General features: G+C 39.6%; 2 protein-coding genes across 3 annotated transcripts in view; both read right to left on the reverse strand.

Annotated features, from left to right (window-relative positions):
- LOC134882396 (AMP deaminase 2-like) overlaps positions 1-1,121 on the reverse strand; it is a 36,802-nt gene extending 35,681 nt beyond the window's left edge. The window contains exon 1 of one of the 2 annotated variants that reach the window (XM_063910046.1): positions 1,031-1,121. The gene's annotated coding sequence lies outside the window, so the exon portion shown is untranslated. The remainder of the gene's footprint in view (positions 1-1,030) is intronic. The other variant, XM_063910049.1, reaches the window with a different exon arrangement.
- A 641-nt stretch (positions 1,122-1,762) lies between these two features.
- Positions 1,763-6,732, reverse strand: LOC134882400 (G-protein coupled receptor 61-like). Its single transcript, XM_063910057.1, has 2 exons — positions 6,457-6,732; positions 1,763-5,043 (listed from the first exon to the last, which is right to left on the reverse strand). Exon 2 carries the CDS (start codon positions 4,871-4,873, stop codon positions 3,470-3,472), a length of 1,404 nt encoding a protein of 467 aa, XP_063766127.1. The 5' UTR covers positions 4,874-5,043; positions 6,457-6,732; the 3' UTR covers positions 1,763-3,469.
- Positions 6,733-13,020: the final 6,288 nt, after the last annotated feature.

Here is a 13,020-nt window from a genome sequence, read left to right on the forward strand (position 1 = left end):
TCTATTTACTTAATAAACCACTATTATTTATATTAGTTATAAAATGCCTTGTTTACCTAAGTTGCTGTTATGACATTGAACCAACAGCCAGACAAAAATCTGAAAACATTGAGCAGTGTTTGCTGGCTGAGGGCTTTCAAGACTGAAGTCCAAGATTTAATTTAACCATGTGTGTCACTTATGAAAAAGAAACATGTCCCTCATACAACTTTAGTTTTTTTGTGAAATGTTTACATCGCGCCTGGATAAACTGTCCATGTCCTTTCCTGATATTTTTTCTGCCAAAGAATCAGGCTTCACCCCTCTTATTCGTCTCCTTTTACTTCTTTGTGATAGCTGGTGACAGGAAACATCTGGAGTCAACATATTGGGGAAGTTCAGTGACAGCGTTGCCCTTACAGAGCTATGTCAGTTACAAGTCCAACTGAAACTAGAGACCATCTTTCTATGGGATTACACCAGCCGCAATGGTAAATCAGGCCAAGTCTATAAAGCCAGATTAGGCCCTTTCATCTCAATCATCTACATGCACATGTTAAGCCTTTGTAGGCAACACATTTCTCTAGCTATGCCCTTTGCCCCTCTTTCAGTCAGTCAGTGCATACTTCCTGATACTTCACTCTCTTTTCCTCGGCTAATAGCAACCCCCTGTTGAACCTGTTTTCCTGAAATTGTTTACGTTTTGGTTTGCAACTTCTCCTTCTATATGTTTTTTTGCTGAATACTGTTAGTTTTAATCTCAAAACACAATTGATAATCCCATTTTCAACAATAGTTAAATTGTGCATTGCATTTCTTAGATCCCAACTACCAGGATAGATTTATTAAACAGGTTGAAAAAAAGCTTCCGTGTATTGTCTCTTTTGCAATAACTAATATATATATATTTTATAAATACAAAGATAAGAGTCTTAAAATGTAACTGTAAAAGTAATTCATGCAAAGGAATCCAAGATTACTAATAATAAATAATCAAATGTCATGATAAACAGCAGAATAGAGCGTATAAAGTTGGAGAGGAGATACTCACACAAGCAATCCAGAGATTGTGGAAAAAAATAACAACGACAGAATAATGTCAGGTCTGATTAAGTCTAGAGAATATATTTTAAGAAGTCTCAGATAAAGGATCCCAACAGAGCATGCTCCTCCTCCCGCCCACCACAGCACTGAGAAATGTCACTAGGTAATAATTGCCATGGGGATGGAAGAGCCTGGCGAAGCTGGGGGCGGTTTGACTGAGGTCCATCGTTGAGGTGTGAGGCCTGTCGTTCACTAGCATCTTCCAACAGCAACACAGTATTAAACAGAGTTAAAAAAATTCTATCTATCTATCTATCTATCTATCTATCTATCTATCTATCTATCTATCTATCGACCTATCTATCGACCTATCTATCGACCTATCTATCTATCTTTTCTCTCCGAATAAGGTCATACTCCAGGCTTTGGCCTTTTGAAGTCTAAATGTTACCTTAAGGTCAAAGTGTTTGAAAGCGTCGAATCCTCCCAGCACTCTCTTTGCAATGGAATATCAAAGCAAAGCAGAGAGATCAAGCCACACACACTGGGATGTTGAGCGAATTAAGCCATATGTATTTGCAATCACTTCAATTAATTTGTGACAGTAGCAGTCGCATAACTTTAGTAAGATTATGAAAATACAACCAAAATGTTTTACAAACATAGAAACTCTTTATTACAACAGCATCTCTCACTCACGTTTTAGCCATGTCTTTTTCTAAAACACAATCATATCATTGTAGTACAGTGGAATTCATTCTTTTATTTTTATCACAGCATAAAAAACAATCTCTGAAAAAGTGAAATCCCTAACACAAACATTGAACATCATTCACAGTTTGGGATATTGAGACGCAATGAAAAGATATAGAATATCAAGCTCAACAAGCTTTTGATTTTGGATTGGTATTGTAACTCAAAAAAAGATCTTAAAAACCCTGTATCCACATTACATAAGAAAGTCATTTCAATCAACATTTCCTCGCATCCTAAAAATGATGCGCCTCATTTCCTATGAAGGAGCACATTACACCTGCTTTAATATTATAGCGTTATAACAAAGTGTTCAAGATTCATACTTGACATGGAACTTTGCAATACTTTAAAATAATGTTGTGTTTTCCTACATTTGAGGTACTGTAAAAGCCCTGTGCAGGGTAGTGAAACTAAATCTTAATGTATCTTCCTTCTTGGATAAAATAAATCCCCACTGCTGAAAATCTAATCAATAAAAGTAAAAACTACCTACCTATAAAAGTAAATCAATCTCCCTGTAACGAAATCGATAACAAATACTAACGATGACTCATTAAAGTAAACATGGGCATGCTCAGTTAAACACACAACCCAAACTTATACATTTTTATTCAACATAACATACAATTCATTAGCCTACATTTAACAAATGTAAGAAATAGAATCAAATTTGAACGTAATGCAGTGCATCAAGAGAATACTGATTTTAAGGAGCTTTATCCAAATCAACTGGAAATACATCACATGGCAGAAAGCTACGTGACACTCAAGATGAGTTATAAAGTCAACCTTCATCCTAAACTAAGTCGCAACAGATCGGCTATTTAGGTATTGAAACGAAGATGTGTTTGGTCAAGCACCTAAGAAAAGAGAACAACATTGATGGTGATCTGTAAACAACTTGTAGCAATTCCATGAGACTTAGGCCACAATATGGACGTCCCCCTTATAGTCAGACTGACATAAGGGTACAGAGAGGCATTATCATTGATGAAAGCACAGCTATCAATCACAAGGGACAACAGTGCCTTTCCTTCGATTAATCCCCAGAATACTTTTAATTGTGTGCATTTTATTGCTAACTTCTTTGACATGACTTACTTAACAATAATCAACCTACCAAAGACCCAAAAATGATTGATTTGGCAGGTACAAATACAGTGTCTTTTTGTGTGGAGCCATTTGATTCCTGAATACTAAAGGCAATTCGTTGAACAGCAGAGCTTCAGCACACAAAAGATTGAGTGTAAGCCAATGTATTTCAGTAGGTGTTGCCTAACTTAAAATCAAAAGGGATATTTTGGAAACATTTAACTCTGAGGACAATTTAGTTACTTTCATAAAATAAAACATATAATTATTGTCAAAAAAGGTTTTAACAAGTTACATCAATAGTCTTCATGAAAGTAATTGACTGTACAGAGCTTAGTTTGTGTTGAAGGCCATTTTTGTCATTTTAGATCTAGCACTCATTTCCCTGTCCACAAACAACAGTTTGAAATGCTTCTCAAACAACTCTGACCGTTAAACATTTAATTTGATGAGGCCAAGTGATTCAAAGATACAATTTAAATCATTTAAGTGAACTGAGCTACCTATTTGACAGCTTTCAGTAGAGTCTCTTACTTTTTCACTCCAATGTAAATCCTGAAAAAGTTCATATCTGAATGATCATAAAGACATTAAGAACTCAATTCTCTGTATATATATGGTTGTTTATCACTTGTTCAGTCTCTATAAACTCTGAAGTCTCCTCTGCAATTTGTCCCGGGATACGAAAATCTATGGGTATGGGCCGTGCAGGCTCCGGGGGCTGAACCTCAGCCACGGGGCAGCAGGCCTCCCCTTTAGGGCTGGAGGTGCTGTGAGAGTTTTGAGGATCCAAGTTGCAGCCGGTGCCCTGAAGGAACTGGAGGAAATTCTCCTCTATGGATCCTTCCCTGCTGGGCAGTCTGTCCTCTATATCGGCCCCTGCTCGACGGAACAGACAAGGCAGATGCTTTCCCAGCTCTTCCCTGATCTGTCTGTTGAGACAGCCATAGAAGAAGGGATTGGAGGTGAAGCAGAAGTAGCCAATCCAGGTGACCACCTCCTCCAGAGAAGCTAGTGTGGCTGGAGGGCTGGCAGCCACTGCCGAATACAGGTGGAAAGTAAAGTAGGGCAGCCAGCAACAAAGGAATTGCCCACCAACTGCTGCCAACACTGCTGCAGCCTTTCCTCCCCCAAAGGGACGCTGCGGAGTTGCTCTCTCTGTCCCTGTGCCCGTCCCAGAGCTGGTCACCATCGTGGAACGGCTGCTGAGCGATTCTGACCGCTGGCGACGAGGTGTGTCCATCCAGGTTGGGAGAGGCCCGTGGTGCATGGCTGCTACCCGAGCCACTTTGAACATATTGCAGTACACAACAAGAATAACCACTAGTGGACACAGGAAATACACCAGAGTAAAGAGGGCCATGAAGGCCAAGCGGTTCGACCCTCCCCCTGTCCAATGTAGTGAGCAGCGCCTGTGACCCTGAGCAGGAGGAGATGGAACTGCCCCACCTCCTCCTCCCCCAACCCCACTACTCTCCAGGAGAGGAGTTCTTCCACCTTGCAGGAACCAGGCAAGCAGCGGCAGAGCAGACATGGCCAGGGCTTTGACCCAAATCCCCACCAGCACTGACGCCACTAAGCCAACAGTCATCTTTACTTCATAGCGCATGGGGTGTATGATGTAGTAATAACGCTCCACATTGATGACGGATATGGAGAGGATGGCAGCACTAACCAGGCACACACTGAGAAAAAGGTAGCTCCGGCACAGGGCCTCCCCAAAGAAGGCTCGGCTTGAGAGCATACCAAGGGGCATCAGCACCAGGGCTGCAAGCAGGTCCACCACGCACAGGTGGAAGACGAAGGCAAACTTGTGGAGCTGTGGGGCCTTAGCAATGACCGCCATGACAGCCACATTACCCACAACAGCCAGCAGATCCATGAGCAGCATGGCCAGCAGGGCTAGCGACTGGGACAGAGCCCAGCCCTCAGGCAAATAGGAGGCAGACATGTTGGACGTGAACTGTGGAGGTGCGTGTGAGGAGTTCCACGTCGGCTCCATTGAAGGCTGGGATGAGCAGTTACAGGCCCATCACCCATCCTTCAAAGCCAGGAAGTACGGCCAGAAAACAGCGGCATGAAAATCAGGTCAAAAGCTGCCTTCTTGCCCAGAGTAGGATGCTGTGATCTCCAGGAGGTCGGGTCAGATTGTATGATTCCTCACAACCCCTCCTAAAAACAAGAGAGTAAGAAAATAATGGAAATTAATGTGTGTTCACTGGAGTTTGCATATATTCCTATAATGAGCAACCCCTTATGCACTTCTGGGTTATATGAACTAATCCTTCCAATCAGTTGCTCGTGCTGAGTTTCACTTGTACTGCAGCTACCATTAGGATTAATACACTCACATGATAAAATCATCCTTAGCTTCTCAAATCTCTGTTAAGGCAATCTTACATAAGGTAATCCAAAGTGCGCCCTTAAACCAATTAACTCAATTAAGTAGCCTTTGCATGAGTCAATGTAGGGACACTTGGTACTATTTTAGAAAAAAAACGGAAGGAGTGAAATTATTGGAACAATCATACATCATCACACAAAATAGTTAAGCTACTTAAGATTACTCTTAATAAATCTGCAGCCAAATCATATGCCCAAAACAAATGAGTGACTCTAATCCTCTGAAAAAATATATAAAGGATATTTGACCACCTTCTACTTCCTGTCAAAATTACAATAAAAAGGTCTCAGATAAATCCAGTCAGTTTCTTTGCTGAAGAGCTGCAGGTGATCGATACTTTTCAAGCTCTCATCCTTTTACGATGCACAAATACATGCTTAATCTCCAATCCTAACAATAATGCCCTATTCCATCGTACTGTACATACAACTGCTTTGAGAGCTCTTGTTGAACATGTATACCCAAGGTTTAAAATGATTGTGCATAGCTAAAAGTATTATCCATTTAAATGTCCATTATGTTTAGAGATGCAATGACTTTGCTTGTGTACATGCACTACAATGGCATGTCTCACACTAAATAAGGCCTGCCAAGCAAGTATGAGTGAAAGTAGTTTTTCAATTTGAAAACTTGTGGGTATTCATAGGTTGCAGAGGCTGTCTGCATATTAACTATGCCTGGCTATTACAGACAACAAAAAGACATTGGTTGCTGCTGCTGTAAGTATGTGTCAGATCAAGGAAATCCAGTGGCTTACTGCTATGAATGCTCTATGTCACAGATGTAACAAAAGCCTAGGATGTTCTGCCTTTTGTCTGCTCCGATAACAGTACAAAAAAGGCTAAAAATGTAGCTCTGAACCCCTTCATCACCTATTTATGATTGCCCTCAGTGAGCAAAATTTCTAAATCACACATAGGGGTACTCCCAATTCAGTTTAACCCTCCTGCCTGGTTTAGTCATGTCTTACCGCCTACACATTTATATATTAATCATTAATGCATTACACCCACTGTATAAAGCAAGGCCCACATTCTATATCATTTCATATCACAAATTACATTTATCATTGCACTCAGCAGTATGTCATAGTCAGATAAGAGGAAGAGGGGGAGAGCAAGCAAGAAAATGTGAGAATCAGGGAGCGTGAGGGGAGGAAACAGAGAGAGAGCATCATGTACCTGAATCAGAGTATTTCCTGATGCATCTGTCTGCTGCTTTTGGTCTCTGAGGATGAAAACCTGGTGTAGCTCCCACTGCTTAGGTGCACAGTGGACATCAATCACTGCACCTTGTGAATGCTGTTGAGGCACTTCCCTCCATAGCAGCCTGTTTCTCTTCCCATCCCTTGATCTGCCTCGTGCATCCTCCTCCCTGGGTGCCTTGAGCTGTGGCAGCAGTTTTTCTAAAACGATGCTGATGTAAATGCATGCAAAGAAGCCAGCTCACTCTCTGCTTCCCCCCTCCACTCACACACAGTGACTGCAGAGATGGAGCAGGAGGCAGCAAGAAATAGGACCAGAGCTGCCGTCTCCACAGGGTCCTAGTGTCCTCACCACCAATTTAAACATGTTTCTGAGATTAAGAACTTAATATGGTGTTGGGGAAATGTCATGTTGTTGCTGTATACATTGTTTCTCTAGGTATTAGCATTGAAAGCTAAGTCTCACACATCTACAAAAAAATACTGATATATTACATTTTACATCAACAACTATGCCATTTCATTTTGACACGTCGATGTTAACATATATGTATCTCTTCTCACGTGAATGCTTTTTAGCCAATCATGCTAGTTGTGGCTATCATGTTGGTGATCATGACTGTCAAGCATGTGATGGTTTTGTAACCGTGATAAAAAATAAACCAGGGATTTTTTTTCATCTTTCAACAACTTTTTCTGTACAAATGTGGGCCTATTTGTTCTTGTGGTTTTGTCTTGCTTATAAAAATGTTTCTAAACTTACGATGATTTTGGTATGACAATTAAAGGGAACTTATTATGAAACACTTAGGCTACTGCTTATTTCTGTAATCAAGTTTGGCAGTTGTATGGCTCCCTTTTGGAGACAGCCTCAAGTGGCCATTGAAAGAGCTGCAGGTTTTGGCATTTCTGCATAGGATTCCCTGTTAAGCCCCCCAAATGCCTTATGGAAACGAGACATTTGAATGTGTCTCTCCTTCCTATGTCATGTTCAGGCTCATTAGAATAAACCGCCCCCGTCTTACTATCAACACCAACAGCTTGAGAACTGTCTTTGCATTTTATCAGACTAGAGTGAACTTTTTCTTAGGGAGGCTCAAAGAGACAGTCAACCAAATGGAGCATTTCAAACGTTGGGGTGGATACAGTTATATTCAGACTGACAATTTAAGAAAAAACGTGTCTTTTTTTTACAAAGCATTTTTACAAAGCATTTAACATGTTTTCATAAAATCTCAATATTAAATTAAAAAAATTAGCATGATATACTGTAGGCCTATATATATCCCATTTAACATTTCCAATCTGTGCAACGTTGGAAACCTTGCTAGCTTTAGCTGTATACTAAAATCATAGTCAGACATACAATGCTGACTCTATCCATATACATGCCTCCATGCTAACTGTAGGCCTTTACATGTTACAAACCAAATCTTCACATCGTCATACCACATAAGCATACAGTACAATTGTTAGCAAACTTATTTTATGTTAATGTTAGCCAGTTAGCGGGTTAGCATGCTGATAAGACACTTGCAGGGCTGGTACCAGGCAGTTAGCGTGGTAGCTTGCTAATTTTACCTCTATCTTTAGACACAGCTGCTGACCCCAAGTACACCCGGAATTGGAAACAATCTAACAATACAGAGATAAGCCTATCACTCTACAGAGGATATTTGATGGGGGTAAAAATATGCGGGGTAAATATAATAAAATCAGCAATCTAGAAAGAGAAGTGTTACATTTCTCATCTAAGAAGTTATTATGTGTACTTTTATTGTTGTTTTATGTATCGCAGAGAGTAAATGCTTAACAGATGTTCACCAACTGACTTCTCTACTCATAAATGTGTGCTCAATGTTTGATAGCTACCCCTCATATGTAAACCTGTATTTCTTGCTTTTCACCCAGTTGATTTTTTTCTGTCAGTTATGTTTCAGGCAGTCATTTTGTGTATTTGAGTGCCCTCCACTACAGGGTTTACTGACACAGGGAGGCATTGATTAGGCCTCAGCCTGCACCATCCCAGCTTCTCAAACTGGGGCTCCTGTTGCCACGGTGATCTTTTTCATATACAGTCCATCTCATTGCTCCGTCAGCGGAGGACAATGAAATCTGGGCTATTATGGGTAAGGCTAGTCTTCTGAAGAAGCAAGCATGGAGCTTTAAGTCCAGGTGTCTTTCATTTGCATTTGTATGGTTAATGATAACACACATAACATTTGCATTTCACCTTTAAACAAGCATGGTTTAATTTACACAATATCTCAAGATGCATTTGATTAGTCAGTATATTAACGCCACTGGATAAGTGAGACAACTCTGGTCTTACGGTTTGAATAATATACACTTTGTTGATTTCCTTCCACAAATCAGTGAGCTTATTGCATCAGGTTCATAGACGATGAACAATGGTGAAATACACGTTACTTGTAGTGCAAACTATAGAAAAGTTCTGGTGTTTAAGTTTTATTTTAACATAACCCTACATAGTGGACCTGAATTGATAATAGATGTATATAACGCAATAGGATCTTGTTCCACGGTTAGTCAAAGGGGAAACTCCCATTTAGCAGTCAGTCTGGGGAAGGGGCCGGGCATTTTACCCAATAATAACTGAATGATTATTCAAACAAGAAAATCATCAGATGAATCCATAATTGTATTGGAATTATGATGTTAGTTGCAGCCATCCTACATATCACTTTACAGAATGTGTATGAGTTGCTTTTTCGTCTATAGTCTCACAAAACATATTTTACTCTCAAATATCATACATCACCGAAATAGACAGGAACATCAAATCACACCTTTTTGTTATCAGATTCCTATTTTAAATGTCAAGCCTTTTGTAACCTATGAGCTTTTAGTAAATTTGACTGATTACAAGCTAACGTCTCTTCCTGACAGTGCTTCAAACATGCTTGGACAGCAGGACACATGAAACACGATGCAGTTGTGTGAAGAGATTTGATAGACAGAGATTACTATTGTTGTCATGGTGAAGATGTATCAAGATGTCTGGCAACACTGAGGAGAGATGTGAAACAAACACATGCTTGTGTAACACATCAAGCTCTCAAAGAGCATATATCACTAAAACAACATTACGAGTGTGTGTGTGTGTGTGTGTGTGTGTGTGTGTGTGTGTGTGTGTGTGTGTGTGTGTGTGTGTGTGTGTGTGTGTGTGTGTGTGTGTGTGTGTGTTTAAATGTGTGTGTATCAGGTGTTGACTCATGACAAAAATAGCAGTCTTTCTCGGCCGGCAGCACCAATCGCTGCCACCACAAATACAATGGTTTCCATGGCAACCGTGAAAATAGACTCCACATAGGCTCTCAGAAATAGCAAAGGACGCTGCAATAACCCCAGAGAGCCCTATACTGCCAATAATAACTACCCATAGATATAGACGCGCAAATATATAAGCCGCACTCAGGAATAAAATCACAGCATCACATTTACCAAAACATAATTACAGCAACATACACAAACAACTCAAATTCAAATGCACATTTAGCAAGGATGAACCGAGGCATGAGAGAACATAACATCTGTGTTTAATAACATCACAGCTACAGCACAAAGAGATTGTTCTTGCGGGCTTTACAACACCTGACATGAGCGAAGGACAGATTCTCAACAAATATATTACTGACAGGCATCTTCCACATCTCTTAGATATCTCTGCTGATTTGATGTTGCTTGAAATAAAGGGTAAGTGATGGCTGGTGCAACGCAGCAGTCAGTCAGTCTGAGACTGTGTAATCCACCTCATTGATTTCACACCTTTGTTGCATGAGACATATTTAGCATTTAAATGTTTAGGGAGAAATAAAGTCTGACAAAATGTGTGTTTTTAAATCGCTCTCATATTTCAGCCTTACTATGTCAATCTTCACAGTATGATGTCCGGTCCTCGAAGAACTGTTACTAAATGATCTGGACAAAAGATCTATTACTTCTATTACTATTACTGTCATGGTTATGATTCAGTGGGGTTTTGGCTTTTACTTAGCAAAGTTATGCGGATAACTCATTAACCCTGCCTTTTGAACAGTTCCCTGAACATGTCAGCAGATGGTGGCAGTGTGTCCACTATATTGTGAGTCTGGTGCAAGACCTAACTGCTTCACCCACAGCAGATATTATAGTAATATCTCCAAGGACTATTATACAGAACTTAATTGTCCTCTGTTCTTGTTCCTGCTATGGTTTTCACACAACTCAAAGGCATTGAATACATTTTAGAGAAGAAGAATTCTGACACATAATTATAATTATTATGAATCCTGTCCTGTGTTTTTTACCATGTACATGCACTCTAAAGTGAGCTGTGATAGGTCTGTTGTTTCACTTCAGTGTAAAAATAAATGTGAATATATCAGTATGTGCTAAAAAGTACAAAAACAAGAAATAGTTTCAACTTTTCTTTGAATATGAAAACAGACAATTGTATAATTTTACCATGACGTTATTAACAATTCATGTGGGAAGTTAATTGAAGGAGAAAGGTACATCACAGACTCATTCAATAAAGAACATGCAATTTTACACTCTCCAAAGAATCTGTTAACAAAGCCTAAATTCAATATTTACAATGAATTTAATAAAAGCAAGTATTTTGTATTCTTTGATGCCACTGTATATCCACACATGCATAACATATGACATGTCTGAAAGCATCATGGCTCATCAGCTCAAATCATAAACAAAAACACAAAATAAAACATTATTTCTGATCATGACCTGTCAGTCATAATAACATTATGAGGAACATATTTGTTTTCAGCAGTAAGCAGCTCTTGAGAAAAGAGGCCGACCTCCTATGGCTGATGGTGCACTGTGGGCTTGGATAATGCAGTGACATGCTGCCACTGCCCCAAAGCTGTGCCTCATTTATAATTGACAAGAGAACTGTGAATCTCTGGAGAGAAGAACGCCCATCTTCCAGGCCTCTGCTGAAATCAACCCTGCTATCTGATACTTCACTAACAAACGCTCATCAGGTGGAGTCAGCATTGTAAACAGACTGTTGTGACAGAGACAGATGAAATCACATGACCTACTGTGGAACAAAAATTAACTGCCATGAGACAATTAGAAGATTAGGAGTATTGAACTACAAACTGGGATCTGTAGTGTTTTAAGCCAAGCTGGTGTAAATAGTGTATTTGTTAGCGACTATTTTCAGCAGCTGATTAAAATACAATTGGTCCATGCAGGAACATGAACTAAACAGTGTTCGGAACATGTCAGCCAGCGAAACAATGTGAATCATTGACGAATAGTCAGTACTAGTTTTCAGGAAACAATCGAGGTCTAAGGAAAAGATGAATATTAATTATAGGATCAAATAACTGGTTGTTTTATTATCTTTATTTTAGTATAAAGTATAGCATACTTATGCATTTTAACCAAAGAAAAGGGCCCCTATGAGCCACATTCCCTGCATCACAGCATAGCAGCAGAAGTAGCATAAAGCGCCTTTTTTCGTGTGTGTGTGTGTGTGTGTGTGTGTGTGTGTGTGTGTGTGTGTGTGTGTGTGTGTGTGTGTGTGTGTGTGTGTGTGTGTGTGTGTGTGTGTGTGTGTGTGTGTGTGTGTGTGTGTGTGTGTGTGTGTGTGTGTGTGTGTTACTTGCCTGTTTACTGTGTCCTCACACTAAAAGCACTCTGGTAATGACGGGTAATTACTGCTACTGAGATCCATGTCACATTATGTTAAAGTGGAGGTTGCAGATGTGCCTGCACTGCTCAGTTTCAGCAACACAGCTTCACATGTTTTGTAATCAGGATTTAGGTTTTGTTGACTGGTGGAAGCCATTTATTTTTTCCATATTCTGTGATTTTTTTAAAAGTTTCTAAATAAACTATTATAGGCTAGATGCTCTTTCAAGTCAATAACAGAATCATTTATGTTATAGACTTACATCCCTAAAATACAATTGGAGCTACATGTTCTTTCACATGGCAACATCTGGTTCTGTAGAATGCACTAAGAGCTTTATGCTTCATGATTTATGAGCTAACACTCAATGAATCATCATCTGTTCAATTTACAACACAATACAATACGATTCACACTTTCCCACAATGCTCAGCAGCTCCAGCATTAGAACAGTTGAAATTTGACCCCTGCAGATAGGTCAGCACATAAATGTAAACATGCACTGAAGCAGTATTTTGAAAACAAAGCTCAAAGAGTTGTGTCTTCCATCTTTTATAACTCCATCCCATAAGTCCACAATGTAATGCAAACTAATTTGTGAGACGATGTAAGCATGGATCCCAGAAGACATCTGACAAAAAGAAGAATGATGATAATATCAGATTATTTTTCTCAAGTTACAGCACTCAATGAGCTGATTCCTATTTAGCATCCTCCAGAGAGAAATTCAAAAGGCTTTTAGTCTATTTTGTTCTACTCTAAGAGTTTATTTGTGTAACATTGACCACACTATCATTATGCAAGTTTGGCACATTTATCACATCAATGAGAGCATTGCTGATGTTCCATCTTTCCAATTCAGTAGGTTGTTTA

Source organism: Eleginops maclovinus, chromosome 20 (genome assembly GCF_036324505.1).
Source record: "Eleginops maclovinus isolate JMC-PN-2008 ecotype Puerto Natales chromosome 20, JC_Emac_rtc_rv5, whole genome shotgun sequence".
In the NCBI taxonomy this organism is placed as follows: domain Eukaryota; kingdom Metazoa; phylum Chordata; class Actinopteri; order Perciformes; family Eleginopidae; genus Eleginops; species Eleginops maclovinus.

Coding starts and splice junctions, on each gene's coding strand:
- LOC134882400 (XM_063910057.1), bottom strand. CDS start 4,873: ATGGAGCCGACGTGGAACTCCTCACACGCACCTCCACAGTTCACGTCC.